The sequence below is a fragment of the Callorhinus ursinus genome, unplaced genomic scaffold (genome assembly GCF_003265705.2).
Source record: "Callorhinus ursinus isolate GAN/ISIS: 27379988/994484 unplaced genomic scaffold, GSC_fseal_2.0 scaffold2, whole genome shotgun sequence".
Taxonomy (NCBI): domain Eukaryota; kingdom Metazoa; phylum Chordata; class Mammalia; order Carnivora; family Otariidae; genus Callorhinus; species Callorhinus ursinus.
In genome coordinates, this window is record NW_027397064.1 from 68,846,994 (window position 1) to 68,872,054 (window position 25,061).

The 25,061-nt window shown below is 39.7% G+C and overlaps 1 protein-coding gene across 9 annotated transcripts in view; it reads left to right on the top strand.

Annotated features, from left to right (window-relative positions):
* RBMS1 (RNA binding motif single stranded interacting protein 1) overlaps window positions 1–25,061 on the top strand; it is a 207,271-nt gene that overhangs the window by 154,636 nt on the left and 27,574 nt on the right. For all 9 annotated transcript variants that reach the window (XM_073883449.1, XM_073883474.1, XM_025854062.2 and 6 more), the window contains exons 3-6: window positions 8,732–8,790; window positions 13,721–13,812; window positions 22,605–22,762; window positions 24,751–24,830. In XM_073883449.1, coding sequence (XP_073739550.1) covers window positions 8,732–8,790; window positions 13,721–13,812; window positions 22,605–22,762; window positions 24,751–24,830 — 389 coding nt within the window. The remainder of the gene's footprint in view (window positions 1–8,731; window positions 8,791–13,720; window positions 13,813–22,604; window positions 22,763–24,750; window positions 24,831–25,061) is intronic.

The following is a 25,061-nucleotide window of genomic DNA, read 5'->3' on the forward strand; positions in this document are numbered from 1 at the left end:
CCCTTACCGGTGGTCCTGTGAGCGTAGATGCTATCATGCCACGGTATGAGGGGAGATACTGAGGCCAGACAACTACACCAGAGTCGCAAAGCTCGTCATTGGCCAAAGGAGCACTTGAGCATAGGCCTCTCTGGCTGCAAGTCTGTCTTCTTTCTAGTATAACATTGTCTTCCTTATGATACAGTAAAGTGAAGCGCTATGTAAACATGAAGGTGAGTTGTCAAAGCAAAGCAAATATATTACAGGTTTTGGTGGGAGAGGAAGAAAACTTTAAAATGCTCTCTCCTTGTCAGTTCATAAATTCAATTCAGAAATAAAGACCACTTGGTGTAATCAAGGTGCCTGTGTTTTAAAAGTTAGACATTAATCTAGTTGGAGTTGGAGACTTTTAGGGATTCTTTTTTATGACAGATAATCTACATTTTACTTGCCAAATTCTGGGTTCCATTTTCAGCGAGTATTATTTTCCTCTGACATATTACTACTTGGGAGCACTCATTTGGGTCTGGCCATCTGTGACTGCATCCCTAAGTGCTGTGGTACAGTGACTTGTGGCAAAGATATTGTCATAAGGTAACGTAAATGACTCTTTGTGTGCTATGTATTCTTAAAAGACCATAAAATAGTGTAAAGCTACCCTACCTTGATTGCAGATCATAATAGACTTGATACTAAGCTATAATAGCAAATCTGTGTAATAAATCAAATGCTTTGTAGTGTGCTTTTTATTTAGAAGAGAGGTATAATGTTTTCATTGAATATGGCAAAAATGCATTTTAGCCATTTCTAATGAGGTAGTTTTAATGTATTCATTCTCAGTTATTTAGTTCAAGCCATATATGCAATAAATAGCATCAATTGGTACTTTTGTAGCAATTATAATAGATTAGTTATGCCACCCAGGAATGTTGAAAAGGCAGATTAGCAGGCATGACTCTAAATTTAGTCAGAAGAGGATACAAATCTCAAAATCTGGGTGTGAATTACCAATTTTATGTGTAGTCTGAAGGAGTGTGTTTATCTTAAAATTCCAGCATTGTGAAAAATCAGATATGTAGATGCATCTCTTTTCTCTTGAAAGATGTGATACTTTGTCCCAAAGCTTCTCTAATTTATTCTCCATCAGCTCACATGCTGTGGGAGCACCAGTCCAGTGGAGGGATAGACTCCTCGGGGATGGTTTGAGCTCCTGCTAAATCACCTGTCACCCTCAGGCCCTTGGTCTGGGACTGGGGCTGAAACTCCTTGTCCTTTCCAGGACAGTTCAAAAAAGGGAGCTGGTGTGGCTCCTTTTCTCCATCTTCTGCATTCACAGAGGTAAGCCATTGGCTTTCCATAGCACTGACACCATGGATTCTTTTTCTCAGATGTCAGGTTAAGCATTTAAGGCTAGTTCAAAGAAGTCCTCTGTCGTTTAGAACCTTTCCAGCCATCCCCTGGCCGTCCTCACCCCTCCATTTTAATTTTTGGAACTTGACTGTTACTGCTTGAGTACCAAGAGCGAAACAAATAAATGAATAAATACAGTAAAATAAAATGGAGCACCTCGCTCTCTGCTCATCCTAGCCATAAGATTTTCATTAATCTTACTACACTTTTGCTTTCATCATATTACTGTGCAGTTACAAAACCTCCAGCCACATTCCGTTCCTTGACTCCTTTTCCTGGAACTTAAGGCCTTATCGGACCTTTTCAAACTTAGCTTCCTTTACTTCGCCAACACAGGTTTCTAATTAGACAGGTTCTTCTGTTTCTTGTCCTTTGTAGCCCACCTGAATTTCTGCTTTCCCCGAAGTCTTTCCTGGTGAACTTAACCTTCATCCTGTGTTTATGCCTCCTTTATTTAGCATTCATCAGATAAGACCTCAGTTTCTTATTTTTTAATATTAAATTCCTTACATCCCTCCAAAGATTATCTCCCTCCCCCCTCCTTTGATAACAAGAATGACATCATGTGTATTTTTTGTAGGCCTTGTATGGTGAAGGGCATGCCAGAGATGTGCTGTAAATATTTGTGGATTGATTTCTTGGTCTGGTCTCTTGCTCGACTGTCCTTGTCTTTCCTGTGCCCCATTCACCTTCGGCACCAGGTTTGTTCCTAACCTTTAGGGCTATAGCAGCTTTTCCTGCCAAGCATTTTACCTCCTTCAAACCCTGGCTCTGGTTTCAGCTGCATTAGATGAAGCTTTCTGTTCTGTCACATGTATCAGAAATCGCGTATTCACAAGGGCACCCCCAGCTGTACCGCACAAGTGGGAGGGACGGACTGCTAACGGATGCTGAGAGTTAAGCCAAAACAGCTGAAATGCAAAGCGGAATAACTTTCTATACCTTTAATATTTGTATATCTTAGAAGAGTCTTACAGAAACATTTAAAATCTTCAGTGCTAACCAGGTAAAGTCTGACAAAATTTGTTTGGTATTAATTGCCTAATTTTAAAATGTCACATGTCTTGTGTCTCATCTTCAAATGCTGACCGCTTTCTATACCAAGTAAATAAAGCAGACCAACCCAGGTGAATTATTCAGGGTAGTGAGGACTGAGAATAACGTGGACAATTGATTCCTGCTTTTTTTATTAGCAAAATGAGTGTAATTCAGTACTTTTCCTTCCCCTGTTCATCCCATTGTTGGGAGAGCTAAAGCAAATTTTGGGAAATCCTCTTTTCCTGGGAGGCCACTGAAAAAATAAAGCAGCGAGAAGAGCAAGGTGGAAAAGGCCATACACCTTTGTATCATCTCTGTGTGGGTGCGTTTGTGTGCACAGTTTTTTTTCTTTTCCCCCAACAAGTCCAAAATAACAAGAGGCATTTTGGCTTAGAGTCTCCAAATCCATTCCCACCCAGTCATTACATGAGTTGCTCCTTTTAAAAGCTTTAAAGCCAGTTGTGCCTCCTCCCCACCAATATATATATATATATATATATATGCTCTGTTGGGCACCTTATTCCAAATAGACCCGTGTTGTCTCTACCCAGAAAGTTTGGGAACTCCCTTCTGAATGTTCTCAGCCTCTGTCCTGGAAACCTTTGCAGTTGGAGTCTACCCTCATCCCCTCACTCATTTGGAGCTGTGCAGATTCAAGATCGGAATTGCTTTGAACCTATGGAACAGTCTGTGGTTGTTGACCAGTTTCTGCAGCTGTCAGCGTGGTTGTCCAAATCAAACTTCCTGCCTCCCATTTTTGCCACTTCCTGTCTGTGCAACTTGACTAGGTCCCAAACTCCGCTCCCCAGTTTCATATCTACAGAGTGGGAATAATACCTTACCTACTCCGAAGGTGGTGGTTAAGATGAAAATAATTGACTTAAGTCACTTAAAGTAGTGCCTGGCATAAAGTAAGAGTTGTAGAGATGTAAGCTATTCCTTTTCTTATTCTCCTGCATTAACTCTCTTGGTCATATTGTCCAGTGTTGATGCTGAACCGATAGCCATATACTCAGAAGTCATTTCAGTTGCCTGTCCCTCCTTCTTGCTGGTGATTGTCCTCTGCCCAGGCACAGACTCTCAAAGGATGCACGAGTCCCTAGTTGTCCTTCACAGGCAGCTCAGCTATTAAAACAAACAAAACCAGTCATCCTATACGCATGAGCAATATCCCGCCCTTTGTCAAACAGAAAATCTCTTTTTTTGTTTACTATAATAATAAAACTATATACTTTTTCTTATTTTTGTTTTCCACACACTCATTGCTTTTTCAGGTTTAATAATGTTCATAAAATCTTTCAAAACTAACAGCAACACTGCAAATTACCCCATGGTGCCTTAAATGAATTTATAACTAGAATGACCAATGTTAAAATAACTTACCAACCATTGTCGCCATCTGTTGGTGGTGGATGGATTGGACTTCCCTTTCCAGAGCCTGGGCTTGTAACTGGGAATGTTCCAAAGCTGCAGGTTCCCTAGTACAGGAGTGTGTGTGTGTGTGTGTGTGTATACATGTACACAGGTCGCACACACGTGTGTTCCATGTGTACATGCACATTGGACAGAATCTAAGGATAGGCACCAGTGTGTTTTAACATTCATATCTGGGACTTCTGGTGATTTTAATATTTCAACTTACTTTGGGGCGCCTGGGTGGCTCAGTCGGTAAAGCGTCTGCCTCGGCTCAGGTCATGATCCCAGGGTCCTGGGATGGAGCCGCCTGTTGGGCTCCCTGCTCTGCCGGGAGCCTGCTTCTCCCTCTGCCTCTGCGCCTCCCTACTCATACTCTTTCTTTCTCTCACTCTCTCTCAAATAAATAAATAAGAATCTTTAAAAAAAAAATATTTCAACTTTTCTGTGTCTTCTAATTACAATTGTGCATTTCTTTTTGTAATTAAGGTAAATTAATAAAAAGGTAGAGTTTAGGAGGGACTACGTGAAGGGGCCAGAGAAGAAAATTAAATTTTATTTACTAAGGACAGATTAAAATTTACTTTGATTTTATATTTCAGCAGATGAAAGAAATCTAAATGGAAATGGGGGAGAAAGGACTAAAGCTGTGATATAAACAGAAGAAATTTTGGTAGATTCTAAGCAGAAGGTTTTATCAGCCAGGTTCATTTTGGCCAATAGGTTTAAATGGTGGGAGACTTGACTTGTTATCCTCTCTCTCCCTTTGAAATTCTAATGATTCTGTAGTCACATCTCTTAATTACTCTTTATCCTTCTGCTTCCTCTGAAGTGGATTATCTGCCTTTAGCAAAGAATATTATATTCTGGGTAGCCAGGGCTACAGTCAGCCTTGTTACTTTGAAGCTGGTGAAAACCCAAAGAATCTTCCTATTCAGATTTTTTCCCATAAAATTCTGTGGCTTGCTCTCTTCTCTTTGGTATTGTCAGAGTGTGAATTCAAGAGGCCTATTCAGTGAAGAGGCCTGTTTCTCCCAAACATGTACCTGTTACTTAATGATTTTTTAAAACAAACTAAGCTGAATATTGGAACGAGGGCTGGTGTATATCTGGTTGCTTTATGAATTTTTACTCAGATGTCTGTTACTCTTGTAGGCACTGTTGACCAACAGTAGAATCCGACTAAATGTGAATCATCTGTAATCCCCCGCACCCCTTGCCCCACATTATTAAATCTTACTGCAAAGAGAACTAGTAGCGGGAAAGGTGCCTGCTCTGAAGCCCGCTGTGCCTTTTCCTGTTCCTTGAGGCGCCATTTGATAGACGGCTCGTGCCCATGTTCTAGATGCCTTCTCACGTGATCAGAACTACTTGTTCTGTACTCCATTCCCACACATGGTGACTGCATCACCCACGGAGAAGCTACCCTAGCCAGGGCCTGAGGGACTGAAAGTGTGACATCTTCCAGTTCAGTCATCTTAATGAGAAACCTCTGGCCCTGTGGGAGGTGTCACTGAGTGGACAGCCCAAGAAAGAAGATAGTTTATGAGAGCTAAACCCTTCAGTACCCCTCAGGTAACTCCATACAAGCAGCCTCCTGAGCCACTGGCGGCCAGGGAGGCCTGTATGGAATAAGCTCCATAGACAGTACCTTTCTGAGAAGTCACGGTCTCTCTGGCTTAACCCACACATCATGGTGAAAACCGCAATAGAAAGTAAAACTGTTAAATTTCAGAAATCTCTCTTCTCCCACCCCCCCATCCCTCTTTCAGCCATGAACCACATGTTTATTTCTTGTGTTTAACACAAACAAAAGCTTTACTTTGGCTTGAAAAGTAAGTCTACTCCCATACCTTGATAAGAAGAGGTCTCCCACTTGGTTCCTTTCCTTTCATACCCTCCGTGTATAAAGGAAACATTGTTTCTCAAGATTATTTCATGAATAAATTGCAGTGAGAATTTAAACAGAATTTGTTTAAGCTTTGGGGTTTTAGGAGAGACTTTAGGCTTAAAGTGTATATGAGCTTTCATTTTCCCATTTGCAAAAATGGGAATAATAGCACCTACCTCATAAGATTGTTGCAAAGTTGATTAAATAAGATCATGCCTACAGAGTCCCTGGCACAGAGCCTAGAACATAAGTAGGAACTGAGTAAATGTAATCCCTTTTTTGGTTTCTTATAAAATCACCATGGATTTGGATGAGGAGATTAGGGATGGTTTCATGGAAGAGATAATGTTTGAACAGGTTCTTCAAGTTCACACATGGGTAGAATGGGATAATGATGGGATGAGAGACACATATTTAAAGTGATGTTTAAGGTAAATTAAAGCAGCAGACAAGGTTGGAAGCACCAGAAGCTGGAGGCAAGGCAAGAACTATTATGTATTTTTTGCTTGGGTCTAGACATAGTAAAGGGAAAGGGTGAATATTAGAAACGTCTCAGAGACAACTCAGAAGAGTTCCTGACTGCCTGGACTCAGGATGGCTGAGTCAATGGTGTCTCGAGAACCTCGAGCCTGCTGGGAGATCAGAAGAGGGACAGTGCTACTGAATGAAAAAAGACAGTGAAGATGTGTTTGGGGTTCTTTGGGGATGGGATTTAGAAAATAGTGGGCAGGAGGTGACATTGAATGAGATATTTAAGTATCTTAACATGCTAAGATACTTAAGTTGAAAGAGAGACAAAAACTAAAGTTTGGGGGGGATAACAAAAAAAAAACCTCAGTTGTTTTGGGTGGCTGGGTGGCTCAGTCGGTTAAGCATCTGCCCTTGGTTCAGGTTATGATCCCAGGGTCCTGGGTTCAAGCCCTGCAGGGAGCCTGCTTCCCCCTCTCCCTCCCCCTGCTCGTTCGTGTACTCTTTCTCAAATAAGTAAATAACATCTTTAAAAAAAAAAAAAAACCGACTCAGGAAGGAGAAACAGGCACCAACAGAGAAGATGCTTTAAATAACACCGTGGCATTGGATGGATTTCCTAGGAAAAGGAAGGGTTGAGATGAGAGTACTTGGTTAAGGAGAGAGAATAGGAGGCTGAATGGGCGAAGAAGCATGGAAAGAGTGCCCAGAAAGATAGGATGAGATCTGGGGAGCAGGGTCAGAGCCGAAGAGGTGTGGGGTACATAGATGTGGAGGTGAGGAGTAATGTCATAGTAGCAAAGAGACCAAAGAGAACACAAACCCAAAGAGAGCATGGCACGGGTTGAATGCCAGTACTACTAGGAGACTTTCTTCCTCCTTCCCACATCTCCCTTTCTCTCCCATCGTTAGTGCGTGAGCCAGACCAGAAGGATAGAAGGCCAGCCCCTGACCTTCCCTAAATTTCCTTTCTTCTGTTTGGTTTACAAAATACTCTGAACTCTGTGACCTCAAGCAAAGTCTCTTAATCTCTGTGACTCTCAATCCCCTTATCCTAAATTGAGGTCATACTAACTTTCTTCCGTACTTTTGGAAAGGTATGAGACTGGAATGCAGACTAAAAGCATTTCCAGCCAAAACTTTTGCAAAGGAGAAAGTGCTGATAAATAATCCAGCATGTAAATAACCTAGTAGAGAAATGGTTGCTAAAAAGGTGGTCTTTAAATCACTTATTTTCTCTGGTTTTCAGATTTTTAAAAAATTATTGCCCTTTTTTTGGTAAGCATAGTGACCTGTGTTAATGTTGAAAATACTCAGAATCTCTACAGGGAATTGAAGGTGTTTGTGCAGCATTATGCCTCTTGGATGTAATTGTCATTTGAACCTTAAATTATCTTTACTTTCATGCCTGGTTAGTAATCATTTGATTACATGATTACACAGAGTAAAAATTAACCGGGAAAAAGAAGTGGTTCAAGCCATTTGTTTCTTCTGGATAAATATATTTCAGCTTGTTCAGTGCATAAACTAGAGAACTGCAGTATTCAAAAGTGCTTTAAAATGCTACACAGATGCTTCATTTCCTAAGCTTTTGAGACTTTTTAGTCCTCAAGATCCATCATGAGAAAGTATTATTAGAGAAAACGTGAAATTTTGAAAGTAATACACAGGAAAGTAAAGTTGGGGAATTGACCATGTATAAATGAGGATGCAGGTTGCGGATCCATTAAGAAAGTTATGTGCATTTCTCAAAGTCCCCATAATTTTTAAGAATTATTTTTCAAAGGCTTCTTTTTCCTTAGTTTGAAGACAAATGCGGACAGCAGTGCTTTACCTGTGGTGTGGTCACGATGGAAGGGTGGAGGATTACGACATGGATTTAAGCTATACCACTGCTTCATTTTCAGTAGCAGCCCACTAAAGCTTAATATTCTGGATTTTTTTCCTTCTTCCCCAACATCTATTGTACCTTAAGGAATTCGAACACATTTATACAGACCCTCATAGAATGTATGCTTAATCCCTGGTTCATATTTTATATTCTTGATTGTTCATGTCATTTCACATATATACGTGTAGCTAGTATTACTGAGTTGAAAGAGGTGTTAATATTATATTAGGTATATATTTTTATAGATTTATATAAATATAAATAGTTATCAAAGTGTTAGGTAAATTTTATAGCCTTGCATTTGGCTTTATATTCACATAGTGTTGCTAGAAGTAACTTTTCATGGAGCTCATCTCCCCTCCCCCCCTTTTCTTGGTCCCAAGATTGTCAGGTAAGTACCTGATTCCTCAAAGGTCAACATCAGACTGTAATCCAAAGATTCAAATAGGAGGCCTACCCAGTCCCCTTTTTTTTTAGTTTAGTTTTGAGTTTAGAATTCTCATTTTCTGTCCCCTAAGTATAGGACATTTTGTACTTTAAAGTTTGCAGATGCTTGAAAAGTATGTGTGTTCTCTGGACTTAGATGTTACTAAGGGTTCCTTGATTTTAACTTCTCCTGTTTTTTTCTTTTTATCTTTTAGATATGGGAAAATCGTCTCCACAAAGGCAATTTTGGATAAGACAACAAACAAATGCAAAGGTATATTCCCTTGGATGAAAATTTACTACATCCTAGCTTTAGGAAAACGATGGAATTGTAAACCTGATCTTTGGTTCCAAAACTGCTACCTCCATTTTACTAAAAACCAAGTCATCTGTGTCCCCTGGTTCCTGTCTTGCACAATGTCAGCATATTCCTTTCCATTTGTCCCTGGTCGAGTTTTGGCTGGAAACCCCACAGCCGCTAGCACTTGCCAGAATCGCAGATCTGACGCCAGTGGAGCTAACGTGCAGGGTACTGGTTGGCATTTAGCCCCTACTTTAAAAGGGAAGTAGAGTTAGAAAACAGCTTTTCTTTCCTGAGCCTGAGGAGATTAGAGCTGCTTGCTGAAGACCACTGGACTGTACTAAAGAACTGAAAAGATTACATATTGTGCAAATTGGCTCTATTAATTAGAATAGAGTAGTTTTAAGCAGTACTTAATTACATGTTTCAATACTCCCGATTGTTCTGTGCTGAATGCCTGTTGACAATGTTGGCAGTGGGGCGGAGAGAACCATTTTCACTGACCAAATTGTGATAGGGAGGGGAGGTCATACGCCCCTTTGAAATATGCTGCTGCATTAATTTGATGCACTGACCTACAGTTTTCCATGTAATTAGGATGAGCTCATCCAGCTCCATGAGCTGGAAGAGGAGGCGTCTACAGTAGGCAGCGCTGATGCTTCGTGGGTCTGACTTTTAATGATCCAGCGTCTTAACAATGGGCATGTGATCTCTAGGAAAGGGGAAGAATGGAGTCAGCTGACTTTGAGTCTAACTATTGACCCCATGAATTGAAATAAGGTTGACAGGAATAGGCAGAGAAGGCAAATCTCCTCATTAATTAGACCCCCAGTTTTTCAAGTAGGGGCTTTGGCTTTGGTTTAGCACCGTCTGAGAGAGGCAAAGAATGTAAATGAACCGTATGGTAGGGCCTGGCCTTAGAAGCCAGCCATTTCCTTTAATCTAGACTTGAAGTGGTTCATTGTATTTGTGTCTTCTTCAAAGCTCCTAAGTTTAAAGGGACAATTGTGGCCAATATCTAAGCCCCTGTTTAAGCAACATGGCACATGAAGACAGTTTTGCCTTGGGACAGTGAATAAAGCAGTACTTTATGTAGAGAGGTACTCAGTAAATGTTTTAAATGAATTAAACTAGAGTCAAACTGTAGACTGAAATGTTTATATTTAGTTGCCAAAGTTAGTGTTATTTCACATATTTGTAAATGATTTGGGAAAGCAGGGACACAGGAAAAAAAAATCTTTCAGTTTTATAAAGAAAAATGGACTCTTGCCGGAATAAAACAGGAAGCTGATCTCAAACACTTGTTTCAAACTGAGAGAGAAATCACTGTAGACAAGTGGTTTAATGGCTTTACCCTATCTGTCCTCCCACCCCGCCCCCAACAGAAAAGAATCCTACAGGGCAGATCAGTGTGTTAAAAATTAGCAAAGCTGCCCCAGTTAAGTGAGGGAGAGGACTCAAAGGACTCCCTAGCTGAGTTCTTCCCCACGCCCCTGCACTGAAAATCCCTACCTGTCGTACACTCTTCTCCAATGAGAGCCTGTTCCCTAGAACCAAAATTCCACAAAATGCTCAACACGATATAGAAAAGGTCTACGTAAAATATACTCATGCAAAATTGGACATATCATAATAAATCCTTCACGGTTGGAAAGTGTTCAAAGATAAGTGGAGAGATTTGTGGGGCTTTCAAAATAACGGAAGGAATAATTCAGAGCTAATTGTCCATACAGCACATCTCCTGGAGACCTTCTCTTAAAGTGAGTCTCAGGAGATACTGCCTTATGTGAGGGCAATGCTAAGAACCTTTTAGGGCTCTTGGTCTCACACAGGCTCTCAGGAATAGACAGATGTGAGCATCTACAGTGGGTGGGTGGGTGAGTGAGTGAGGGGACCAAGGGAGCAAAATGGGTTTATAAAATCCTGGAAGCAGAATGAGAGAGCTCCTGAAAAAAGGTAATTTTAGGACAAATGAGAAGAAACAACACAATGAACCTCATAACAAAGACAACATGTTAGCCATTGAAAACTTGAGGAGGTACATAGGTGAATGGATGAATTGATGGATATGTATAGATAGATAATACATAAAAGATTATAGAATATTCACATAAATGGAAAGTTCACATGTTATATACTAATTTTTTGAGGTCGACTATATCAAAGAATTTTATACCTGAAAATTAGAGACCTTAGAGGTCACAGAATATTTTTTTGTCACAAAGCATATTTTGGAGCCTCTCTCCAAGAAAGAAAATTACACTGAAAGAAACATTGCTCTGAGTAACATGTCCCTTAGTTATTAAGTTTGAAAATTTATGAGTCAGTTGCTCTTCTGCATATCAATTTTTGTCAGGTTTTAGCCAACTAAAGGTATTTAAACACTTTCCAACACTGGTATATATGGCGATTGGGGACCAAAAAAAGCTTACAAAGCATCAGCTGTGACACGGATTGATTCATTTATTAATGCTTACAGGGTTACATACAAGACTAGAACACATGCACTCAAATGCCACACACACACACACACACACGAAGTTAAAATGGGTGAGGATAAAGCTGACTAATGGGAAGATAGGGGTAAGAGCAGGAATTCTCAGGTTACTACAAAAATGGCCTGAGTTTCCTAATGGCCAAAGCAAAAATAAAAAAAAAAACATAGCTATTCCCATGGTTTAGTCACTACAATGTGGAGGAAAATCCAACCAGCAGGAGTACCATAACTATTCCTGGTCCTGAGACCTGAGGAGAGTCCTTCTGGGGATCCAGTGAAAGGGTGCTGTATTACTTTGTGAATCCTACCTTCAAAAATATCTTTATACCCATTTATGTAATGAAACCCATAGAACCTGTAACTCAGTTTTATATACTCTTATATTTACTTGAAAAGTAATGTAATAAAGAAAACAAAAGAGCACATGGTTGCATGCCTACCCATTATATTTGTTTCCAGCAAATATTTATTGAAATGGCTATGTGGTTAGAAAAGGCCAGAAAAGGATGTAAACAACTAAAATGCAACCATTATAGATTTTTTTCTAATAAAAAAATAACAGATAAAATAATACAAATAGTACTTGACTGGTAACAGGTTCAACCACAATTACATCAAGATTGAGATCTTCTGTTTTTTGTAATTTATTGACAACAGCAAAATTGTGTGTGGGAGGGGGCAACCACTCTCAAATATCCATCAGTGGGAGTGACATCATTTCATCGTAGTTGGGTATTCATTTATGGCCCGCTGAAGTTGTATATGATGATAAAGTATGTACGAGAGTGAGAGTGTGTGTGTGTGTGTGTGTGTGTCCCCACAGAGGGTTGCATATTAGCATTAATGTACAGGTTTCTAAAAACACTCACACTGTGTTGACTCTAATTCCTGATGCGGCTGTTGAGCAGCATTCTCTGCTTTTACCTGAGCCAGCTTCTCTTTTTCTTTCCAACCTGGCTGTTTCTCCACTGTCAAAATCAAATTAGACTTTATTTCAGTCCAATTCCAAGTAATAGAAGGAAGCTGCTGCTTATTTCAGCTTTAACGCATCTCTGCTGAAACATCTGCTTCTATGATTGATAGTTTACTCTGTTTCATTACAACCTGTTTTGTTACCAGACAGTATTTTTGGTACTAATACTGCAAACCAACCTTTGACCCCTTGCCAAGCTCTGTGTTTGGCCTTGTTGATAGGTATGTTTGTCTGTTTGGACACTAGTACTTTCCCGTCAAAAGTACTCTATCTTTACAATATCTAGAAATCAGTGATAGGACTGGCCCCTCTGTGCAGCCTCCAAACAGTGCTTTTGTTTTTCAAAATATTCCTCTTCATTTAAAGTTTATTTTAGAGCAGTAGGGCTTGAGTTCCAATAAAATCTCCGTTGGTATTTTTGCCTGGTACGCTGATCTGTTAAACAGTGTGTTAAATATGATTTAACCTTTTCTCAGTAACTTAAGAGTGATCACAGCAAAAAATCAGTGATGGCCTATGCTCTTAGGCTGCTTAAGTCCCCTTCTTTGTATAGCTTTCCTCTTTTATTGCTTGTTGCTAGTTTTTGCTGCTAGGTACCATCCATATGCTCATTTTGTAGCAGCCTACCCTTACCCTGACACCTTTTTTCTCCTGGTTTCCTGCTTTTGACTTAGTATGGCCAGGGATTAGCTGACCAGCTTGTTAAAAATGTTTATGAAGCTATGAATAAATAAGCTTTGAACCAGAGCCTCTTTTAGGAGATTGTTTGTTTGTATTTTGTTTTTAGCTGTTAGGGCATGAACTGCTGAAGGAGCTCTTTTGGATATCTGGAGGCATTTTACTCCTTTCTTTATTTGAAGGAGGATCATGTGTATTTTAAGTAAATAAGTAATCATATTTTTAATCGGGTACTGAAATTGCAATTATTTTATGTTTGGGGTATTTCATGGTTATACTTAATTATTTGAAAAATGAATTTTAGTCAGTGGAATAAACATAAATTTTTTTCTGTTATTTGTTAAGTTTTATATGATTGCTCCATCTTTCTCACCAAATCATTAAAAGTGCTATTTTTCTGAAGTTGATTTTTTTCCTTTTTTTTTTTTTTTTTTAACTTTGGTTGGTTAACTAGGATGTTATTTTCTTCAGTAAGCAAGACACCTGAGAAAAAGGGAAAACTGGGGCTTTTAGGTTTTGTTTTGGTTTTTTTTTTTTTTTTTTTACTTTGAAGGGAAATCTGTCTAGCTCATGAGAGACAACAGGGGCAGACAGCCTGAGAAGGAGGCTGCACTGCAGCTGGTAATACCAGACGCGTGTCAGGACGTCAGGGTTTTCGTTTGTGCTGCCCCTGCATCAGGAACCAGAGTCAATCTTTTGCTCTTTTCATTATCACAAAATAATGGCTTAATAAGTAAGTATGTTTTGCATTTCAGGTTATGGTTTTGTTGACTTCGACAGTCCTGCAGCAGCCCAGAAAGCTGTGTCTGCCCTGAAGGCTAGTGGGGTTCAAGCTCAAATGGCAAAGGTGAGTCGAGAGCCAGTAGTCACTTCTCTGGCCCCTGGCTTCGTCCTGAAGCCTGGCATGGCGCTTTGCCCATCAGTGTTGGCATTCTCCCTCCATCCTGGCTAACCTTGCTTACTTCTGGACGTCTGCCCTGGTCGTAGTTTAGGGCAGAGGGAAGCTACAGATGCTATTTCAAATCTGTACAAAAGTCAGACATGTTTAGACACTGGTTATTTATGGGATATGAATCTACTCTTTACTGGTTCTATAATGGCTTTATTCAAAGCTTTTTTCTGATGAACTTTTAGCATTCTGGAAGAGGAATATTGTTGAAGCAGGGTTTATGCCCTTAGTCTTCCTATTGTCCAAATGTAAACTTGGGTTATGTCACACCTAGTACCCATAGTGCACTTCTAAAGATAGTCATATAATTCTGTGCATTTTTTTTTCATTTGTGGTCCTTGAAGCCTGAAACTCACCAGTTTGATATTTTGTGTATTCTTTACAAAAGATCAATAATTTTTATTGTCTGTCTTCTTGAAGCACAAAGAAAAGTAATTTTGTTACTTCTGCTGCTTCTGAATAGTAGCATGTGATCATTCCCTCAGGAGCATTCACATTTCCATAAGGAAGGAGAATTTATGGAAGTTCAAGGACTCTGGTAAAGAGATAAGTTACCTGCTAAGACCTTGAGGCTCCTGAAGGACGCATGCATAGGAACCACACCAGAGATTTACCTTGACTCAAAGAATTTACCGTGATTAATGTGTAATACATTATGGTTTCTTTCTTATTTGAAATCATAAATAATAATTTCAGGAATTAGTGAAAGGGATCACCTTTCTAAAGTAGTGTTTAACTATTTTTAAAGCTTTGAATTGAGTTGTACATATTTTAGATTTTCTTGAACTCCAGAGTAAGAAGTTAAATAGAAACTATAAATATTAAGCACCACGATTTTCCGATTATCTGTCCGTAATATAGAGTAATTCCCTGTGGCATTGTTAGAAGACCGTGATTATGAGGGTTTTAAGTATATTTAATTGTGGCTGTACAGTACTTGTGTTGTGTAATGATTTACAGCATGTTTAACCTGCCTCTGTAAACAGTGGGTCCCCATCCATTTTATAAGCAGGACTTTCAAGGCACAGTCAGACAACAGCTCTATTTTTCCCTCTACTCTGTCCATTTCCTCTGTTCTGTGAAGTTTCTGTTTCCTCCTCTCGTGGATAAAATTCAGGGCAGGTCCCATGACTTTTCTGGCCACTCTCATTATCTTAAAAAGTCCCTTCACTTCTGGTCTTTCTCATTAATTTTTTTTTTTTTCTTTTCAGTAGAATGCCTCTTGATTTTTCATATCCAAACTTCATGGAATGTAATTATCTTTCAACACATTTTCAGCCGTTTCTGTATGTATTTACACCAACCTCAATACAGGATTTTAAAGATGATGTTGTATAGGGAGTCTCAAGTTACATTCTAAATAAGTTTGTAAAATGTCAGAATCACATGTGAGGTTTTGAAAAGTGCTGAGAGTCAGCAAAAGGGATATGTGTCTTGGATGTCACTGGTGCTGAAAGAAATCGCAGCTTACACGGCAATTGTCTGCTAACAACCATATTGATCACTTGGTGATCAAGAGGCAATGCTTTAAAGGTTTATATCCCAATATAAAAAGTCACATTTTAGGAAATTGTAGAAAAATAGGAAAATAAGTATTTAATTACATCTTAGGAAATTGGGGGTGGTAATTAATGTGTAATACATTATGGTTTCTTTCTTATTTGAAATAATGTGAAATAGGATCCTGGTTAACATTTGGATGCTGGATGTCTCTTTTTTTTTTAAGATTTTATTTATTTATTAGAGAGAGAGAGAGAGAGCACAAGCAGGAATAGCAGCAGGTAGAGGGAGAAGCAGGCTCACCGCTGAGCAGGGAGCCCAATGTGGGACTTGATCCCGGGACTACGGGATCATGACCTGAGCCGAAGGCAGACGTTTAAGTGACTGAGCCACCCAGGTGCCCTGGATGTCTCATTTTTAAGAACACATTACTGATATTAACATATATGATGCCTGTGATTTAAATGCCCAATCCTGATAGGTTTGTTTGTTTTTGGTGAAGTTTTTTTTTAAGATTGATTTATTGATCTTGCAGGGGGAGGTGGGGCAGAGGGAGTTAGAAAATCTCAAGCAGACTCCCTGCTGAGTGCGGAGTCCAATGTGGGGCTCAGTTCCAGGACCCAGAGATAATGACCTGAGCTGAAAAAGAGTCAGCCGTTTAACTGACTGAGCCACCCAGGTACCCTTGTTTTGATGAAATTTTAAGTATCACATTGAAGCTTCCCCCATCTTCCAGCTCAGGTCTGCTCTCAGTCATAATAAGCCTACAGAGGAATGGGAGCTTGGTTAGTTTCTTTCCTATTTCCCAAACTTATGTTTTTCTTGCTCTTCTATCAACTTGGGTAGCTGTGATTTCTAACACTCCCCCCTTGGAACAGGGTATGGGCTGGAAAGTTTCTTGACCTGACAGTGATGTAATCTGGTGCTGATTACCCTGGCCAGAGAGGTGATGCTTTCCCTCATGGAACGCTTTGGGCATTTTTCAGAGGTCTCTTACACCACTACCACCACCTCTAATTGATCTTTCTCCTGTGGTTCCTTGAAACTAGTGAATATATGCCTCAGCTCCTGATAATCTAAGGGTCTATCTTCAGCCCCTTTCGGCTGGACCTCCTTGCCCTCCAGGGCAGCCTTCTTGAAAGGAAGGATGTTCCATACCCTGGGCCAACTCTGCTTGCATGGCCCACCTCTGGTCTACGTTTGGCACCTGTCTGTGGGAGAAGTAGGTACTTACCACCCACACTTTTAGGCCCCTTCAGCCAGCCTTTCACCTGTTAGATTCCTCAGGCTGAAGTCAGACATCGATCTGTTGTATCTGCCAAGCTCCACGGGACACAGTGCAAGCCTCCTGAGTGGTCTGTTCAAGCCCCTGTTGCTTGCCTAGCAGTGATAGACAAGCAGCCCACATGGTGAGACTCAGAACACATCAGCGTTTCTCTCCACATACATTTTCATTCTCAGCCTCTCCGGTCTCTCATAGGCAGCCAGAGGTGGGTGGTCAGCTCAGCATCCCAAACCAGTTCTCAGCCGCCTCTCTTTAGGTGGTCTGGTTTCTCACTCTGGAATGTGGGAGTGCCAGCCATTGTTTTGTGGCTTCTGCTGAAACAAGTTTAGAAAGAGGGCTCTTTTATCGACCTGTTATAAATGCAGGGGCCTTATTTAAAGCAGCCCTAAGAACACTTACCTAGACATCGCCTCAGTGCCAGTGATAGTAAGCAGCATAGTCTTTTAAATGTCCACTGTTCTGAAGAACTCTTTACACTGCATTTGGTCAGCGCCGGACTGGACATAGACCGGCTCTATCTGACATGTCAGCAGTGCGCTCTGAATGCCACTTTCCTGTGGATTGATAATGAGCACCGTGCAGAGGCCTCCTTAGGAGACTTGGGACTGTAAATTGGCTAGGAAAAATGATCCCTTTCTACATTATCGGTAGGGAAGGAACGGTACACAGGTTCAGAGATGCTGGGAGTGTGCCAACAGCCTGCACTTGGTGAATTTCTTTAGGTCTCTGTAGAATGACTGAGTTTCCTGGGCCTGATTTCTTTTTTATTGTATCATTAAAGTTACAAAAGATATTTCAAATGCTAGAGGGTCCATTGTTCTATTCCATGGCACCATGGATTTGAGGATCTGGAATTGACTTAACCCCCTCATGCTATCCAGATAAAGGGGCGCCTGGCACGCAATTTCTGTGGAGACAGTTTTTAAAAGAAGTTTAGGTCTGGCTCCCATGTTGAGTGATAAGGGACCCATTGCCACCCACTTTCTGCTAGTGAATTAACCAGGATTACTACATAAAATTTTGAAAATTCACATTGCCACATAGTAAAGGCTTGTTTTCTTATGTAATTAGAAAAAATTAAGGGGTATTTTACTAGGGAAGTCATCAGGGTGGTGGGGGGTGGATTGGGGTTTGGGTGAAGGAGAATATAATATTGTTTGACACATTGGCTATCCTGGGTTGAAAAAGGATTCCACAGATACCCAAAATTGAATTGAAAAATTGCGGGTGGAGAGCATTCAGCTGCAGTGATTGTTTCTTATTCATGTTTTAATTTTCAGTACCTCTCTTGGTACCTGGCATAGGGTAGATACTAAATCTTTGTTGATGGCCAAAGAAGCCAACTCAGTGAGAGAAAAACTTTCTTCCTAGCTTGAGCAGATATTGAGAATTAAGAATGGGACGTTCAAAAATTATATGTATTGAGCTCTGTCCATAGAAGTATCCTGAGGAAACTTACCAAAAGGTTTTTCCAAAGGCTCAAGGCCATGCCTGTTGATGTTAAACTTGGCCTCCTTTCAGATGTGTTTGTTTTTAGACCAGAAGGCTCAGAATCTACAAAAAGAGCAAAACTCAGATATCCAGCTAAAACGACTTAAAACTCAAATCAACATTGGTAATACCTGTTAATAGAATGACTTCTATAGGCCTTTCAGCAGTGCCTCTTAAGGCCTGCTGGGAGTCAGTGGATCGTCGTATGTTATTTGCCTGGTGGTAAAGCTAGCACATTTCTTTTCAGTAAATAGGCAGGCAGACGAGCAGGAGTTTAATCCCCCTTCCACATGGAGTCCACCGCACTTCAGGCAGTTTGCATTCACATGCCTGTGAGCAGCTATTGGCTGGTTGGTGAACCTATTCAGTACAAGAGAAAACAGATGTCTGGTCTTCCTGCCAAGTCCCTTTCTTGCGTTTTAGGAACCATTCCACATGCACAGGGAGGTTTTTGTTAATTTCTTTCAGATGATGACTGAGTGTTTTACACCACGCGGGACCTCTGAGCCCTGCTTTTCTACTCAAGTGAACATTAGTGGCCATTTATCCCTCTCACAGCCAATGTGGGAGCTAGTTTTCTACTTGTTAGAGAAGCCATTGAACCTTTTCCATGCCTAAGGATGGATATAAAGAGGCCTGTTGGCCCCATTTTATGTTTGGCCACCCATAATTTACAGAATAATTGTTTTTTGAGACATAACATTGTATGTAATAAAACAGAGTTATGGTTGTCACTGATTTTAAAGAAACTAAATTACCCTCATTCGAGAACCACCCCCCACTTACTACAAGGCTTATCTATTCCATTCACTATGAATGTATGGTAGTGAGAATGCACGGACATTTGGGGATTAGATATTTTTGTGGCCAGTGTGCCAGCTTGGAGTTTCTTCTCCTTTCTTTCTTTTTCTTTTTTTTCTTTTTTAGTTATTACAACTTTTTGCGGTCAATGTTTGCAGGATAAGTTGACCATTTGATGAGAAAAATAAATAACATTAGCTTTAAAGGTCATCCCAAATGAAAAACTCTAATTGAGTTGTTGCTGTTGAAAAAAATGCATTCAAATTACAGGAAATATTTACTCGTGTTTAGTCGACTTTGGCTCACTATTTATCAAAGAATGGGTTAGGAGCTCAATTTCTTTCTGGATTCTGATTTTAGTACTTATTTTTTTCTTCATCGTAAACTTTCAAGTTGAATCAGAACTTTAAAGAATGTACTATTTTATTAATATTTTAATCATACAAACCACTAAAACATAGATTTAGAAAGTATTTTGTACCTACATTGTTAACCCTTTTTAAAAATACTTCACATGGCAAAGTCTCCTCTGACCGTTCTTAAATATCAGTCATTTAGTGGTTATAATTGTAACTTAAAAAGAAAGCCCCACAATATTTACGGTGTATGTTTCTTACATAACATTTTTTTATGCCATATCTTTGTCCAAGGAGGGTTTTAACGCTTTTTAATTAGGGGGTTCCCAGCTTTATTCTGAATCTGACTAAGCATGATTCAGAGATTTTTCTCATAAGATAGGCTTGATTATACCATTTCCTTGCTTCCATGCCTCCGAAAGCTCCCCTCATTTGTCAGACTGTGGCTTTCTAACTACAGTTGGTGGACGACAGTTCCTCCTTCCTCCTCTCCCTACTCACCCACCAGAGTACATGAAATCACAGGATAAGCCTGGCTTCTCTCCCTGAACTTATCATTATTACTTGGAAGTATGAGGCTTCAGAAGCATCGTTCCTAAATTAAAACAAATCTGAATAGTTAGGAAGTAGATTGCAAAATTTACATGACTTTTTTTTTTTTTTTTTTTTTTTTAAGATAAAGCACAAGACTTCCAAAAAAATTATACTCTGCTAAGGCTACTTTGGCCATTGCCTGCCGACTCTTCAGTGTACATAGTCCTTCTTGCTGTTGGCAATGCTGAAGTGGAAAAGTTTAGCCGCAGGAACTGGCAAAATACAATCCAACTCCTTAGATACCCTTTCACAATCTGGTTTTAGCCTCATGATTTCTGTTTGTTTCTCAAATCTCAACTTAGTGGCCGTGCCCTCTGAAAACTCTTCCCTGCCTTTCCCAAGACAAGCTCCCCCATCCTTCCTCCCACTGTGAGTTGCACCCGCCTCTGTCCTAAGCACTTACCGCATGTGTTTCTCTCTCCCCTACTTAACTGTAAGCAGCTGGAGGACGGGACTGGAGTCAAGATTATTTTATGCGAATCTGGGATGTATGAGATGCCCTGTAAATATCATTTGACTGTATGAGGCTCCAGGGCTCATCGGCACCCACCCTCAGAGACAAAGGACTCCATGTGTACTGGCCAGTTAAGGACCAGACTAACAACAGGAACAAATAGAGTCTTCTGCACCACAGGAAATCTTCGGGGACTTGGGAGGGTAGAGCCAACATGAGGTGACTAATCAAGGAGCTGTGCGATTCATCGGGCCAATTTGGCAGAGGTAGTGAGTGGAATGGAGATAAGGGGAGATTTTACCTCTCACCCTACCTCAGAAGCACTTGAAAACTGAATACCTCAGACCATTTTGCTTTTCCTTATATTTTCAAACACATTATCTGTTACTGTTTTGCATTTATTAAATCACTTTCCAATTTTTGTACATTAAAGATATAAAGATAGGTTTTGTTCAGCCTAAGATAATCAGCCATCCTACATTGAACTGATCTAATTTCAGCTAAAAGCGAAGATAGTTACCATTTTGTTTAGCCTGTGAAGGGTGAATGAGGTTAAGTATTCGGCTTACTATTGAACATTTGAAAATTTTAATTTTTTTCTCGGGTCCGTCCCCACTCCCACACCCCCGGGATACTTCAGGGACACTGGGGCCTGGAGCCTTTGCTGCACCCCTTTGGGACTGGCCTGGTTACGTGCTGTTGCCCTCTGGTCTGAAGTGGGAGGTCATGGGGACAGTACTTTTTACCCATAGTTCCTCTGGGTCTGATAACTTGAATGCTTGGGAATACCAAGGCATTTGTCATTCCTTAGGATACCAGACTGTTATTTTAAATCTTACCAGGTACGTATAGTATGAAAGGTCAATATGTGCTTTTACTTGCAGATTATATGAAAAGACAGATTTCATTTCAGGTTTAATTAACAACAGGATAAATTTGAAAGTAGAGACTTTGTACAATTCAAATATGCATATGCTCCACATATATTTTTAAAGTTCTGTGCATTTTGGAAATCTAAAATATAATGAGTGTGCTATTCTGTTGCCTAATGCTAAAACATCAGTTAATGACTTTACTAATAGGGCTTATTGAAGAAAAATCGTAAGCCTGCATAGCTCAATATGTGAAGATACAGTTGTTTAATAGGATCAAAGGAAAGCCTGATTTAAAATTAATTAAGGCTGTTCTAATCTCACCACTGCAGAAGTGAGTTTTGACTTGGTCAGAAAATATTCCAGTTGACATATAAGCTTTTTCTCTGATTTAACACCGTACTCTTACCAAATATACATAGCAGTTACTGGTTTTCAGAAAATTCAGTTGCGTATCTTTGGTTTCAGCTGATTCTATCTCAGCCAAGGAAAGGTGAGTGGGGAATGATCTAATTATTGCTTCTTGAACTTTTATATGCATATGAATTACCTGGAAATCCTGTTAAAATGCAGCTTCTGCTTCTGTAGGTCTGGGAGGGGCTTGTAGGTGATCCCATCACTGCTGGCCCTGGATCATTCTTTGAGTAGCCAGGGTTTAGCAAAGCTTCCCTCCCCCACGGACTCGCCACGGACTCGTTCACCTTTATGCTGATTCTAAAGTTTGCTCCGCCTAGAGTTTATCATTTTATATATGGCTTTGAGTTTACTTGTTTTTTGTTCATTTCTGGGCTCTCCTTTCCCCATGGGTGATCAGAATTCCAGAGTAAGTAGTAAGGACCCTGCTGTGGAGCAGAGGAGGGGAACTGGGACAAAGCCCCACTGGACTTGAGACGACTTGGTCCAGAATACGTTGTGTGTCTCTGGATTGAATTATTGACAGTAATAGCCTTCTGTGCAATAGTGTGCCTGAAATGGACTCCTAAAAATAGTCTCAGGGGAGAGGTTGGTTATTTTGGGAGCGCTGCAAACAGCTGAGAGTGTGGCTCCATGAGGGCACCCTCTCCAGCTCCGTGGCACGTGCCCGCAGTTGCACTTCCAAATGGGCTGAGAACGGCTCTGCAGAATCCGATCTGACCTGCACAGATTGCCTAAGCTTCTGACACTGTTTTCAAGTGTGCAAGGTGACTTTGGTGTTCTGTAGCTCCCACGCTCGCTCTCAGTAGCACTCTTAGTTACCTGAGCCAAGAGAGTGGCTCAGTCAAAGTAGGTGTGTTGTGTTAACATCAGTATTTCAACTTCCATTGGAAATTAATGGACAATTCTCTGTTCTGTTTTAGCAACAGGAACAAGATCCTACTAACCTATATATTTCTAATTTGCCACTGTCCATGGATGAGCAAGAACTTGAAAATATGCTCAAACCATTTGGACAAGTTATTTCTACGAGGATACTACGTGATTCCAGTGGTACAAGTCGTGGTGTTGGCTTTGCTAGGTAAGCACGCTGCTCTGTCTTTACTATGTCAGTGACAATAGCTCTGCTAAGTTTCCTGCAAAATAAAAGTTGAGCAAGAAGAGAGAATTTAAGCCAGGGTTATGGGAGCCCAGTTGCACCATGAATTTAAATGTGTAAATATTGGTTTGTATTTTTTTTCCCCCAGATCTTTTGGAAGTTCATTAGGATTCTTGGACCTGAAGACACTAAATATTTGGTGACTCAGGGCAAGGAACTATCCAATAGTTTTGAAAATATGTGTCCTTAATATTTTGATTAATTAGATCAGGATGTCTGTAACTTCTTAAAAATAACAATCATAGGTTCCTGAATTTCATAAATAAATCAGTGTGGCTTTTCTCATTTAATGGAAATTTGATTCATCATAAATAAAGTCAGTGAATTAGATTATTTCAGACATTCAGAGAGTAAGACAATAATAGGACACCTCTCTAACCACCGATTGCTACACCAATTGTAACATTTTATAATTTTGCTTCAGATTTTTTTTTGTCTTTTTTAAGAAGCAAAATGTCACAGATCTATCTAAAGTGCCCTCACTTCTTCCAACTTATTTTTATCCCTTCCTCTCCGGAAAGGATACTTTAGTGTAACGGTTAATTTTGTTTCTAAAAGAAAAATCTCAAACAGAAAGTGCTTTGAGTTTTGACATAGTTCTAATCTACAAGCCCACGTATAAAAACTGATTTCCCATTATTTAGGAACCTGTTAGTACTGTGCAGGAACAGATAATGTCTAGGTGTTGACTTTGATTTTGGAAGAAAAATTGCTCGTATTTTACTTTCATATACAACACCCTATTTGATGACAATCACATCTCCCACAGACCTGTGAAATCAACAAAGGCAGCATTGTTCACTATTTTACGTATAAGAAAATCGAGTCAAAGAAGAGCTGTTTCCCTTGTCACCAGACTGCCAAGTAATGAAGCAAAGTCTAGTACTTGGTTCTTCTGGGTTTTAGTTGATTGCTCTTTCTGTTAGGCCAGATAATTTTAAGGTAAAACTAAAATTTCTATAGGTGAAAAGTCACCAAAACTTGCATTTCCAGTGTACGCTTCGTTGTTTAAAAGGATCCCGGGGAAATAATGAAAAGCTCAGCACCAGCTAAAAAATCATCGCCTCTGTAGGGGTGCTGAAAGAAGATCAAGTAGTTTCAGTTTTGTATCCAAAGATGGAACCCAATTAAATTCTGTTGCTTTTTAAAACTATTACTACCCATTAAAACCAAGATGTAACTCTCTGGGTAGTCCAGGAGTGTGGTGCATTTTGAATAGATTATTCAGTGTTTCTTCCATTAAAAAAAAAATAAGTCAAAATAATGTAATTCCCTTGAAATGTTTCTCAAAGGTTTTCAGCCACCTGCAGATGTAGAATAAAATTGTAAAGTTAGGCTCAATCCTTTAATTACTCCTCTGAAGCCAAGATGACAAAGACAGTACATAACCGACTTCACTAATTTAACTTTATACCTAAAGTTAATATAAAAACCGAATAAGGAGTATCCTGTGATTTTCACTCATTCTCATCATGACTTTTGAGTCTGTCCTTTTGTGAAAGGAAAGGCCATCTTTAAAATATTCTGGCAGCAGTAAATCCACTCATATTTTGAACTGGCATTTCTGTTTTAATTCTATATCATGACCAGCAGAGCTATTGTGTATTGATTGCCAGTTTTCCAACATGTAGAAAAAAATTACACGTTTGATATGCTTGATATTAAACACTCTGGATATAATTTATTTCTTACATGATTCAGAATGTACTCTGTGGATATAAGTTTTCATTTTATTATAGAAGTACACATAAAGCAGATAAAAGATAGGATAAGCCCACTTTTTCTGATTCAGATTTTCGCTAGGTTTTCATTTGTATCCGATAAACCTATAAGAATGTATTCACATGCACAAAACAAAATCTGAAACTAAGAGATCTCTAAATATGTGTTTTATTTTGATGGATGAATAGGATGGAATCAACAGATAAGTGTGAAGCCGTTATTGGTCATTTTAATGGAAAATTCATTAAGACACCACCTGGAGTTTCTGGTATGTTGTTTGTCTAAAATCTTATCAGTAGTTTTTGATGTCATGTATGTATAATTTTAGCACTTGATGTATCGAGAACCAAAAACCCCTCATCTGGCTCTTAAAATTTATTTCTTTGGTCCTACAAATAAGACTTGAAGATGCATTTCTCCCTGACATTGAGTATTTAAATATGAATGGGAGCCATCCCAGTGGGAGGGAGGGTCTGACTTGTAAGGCATTCAGAAGCCC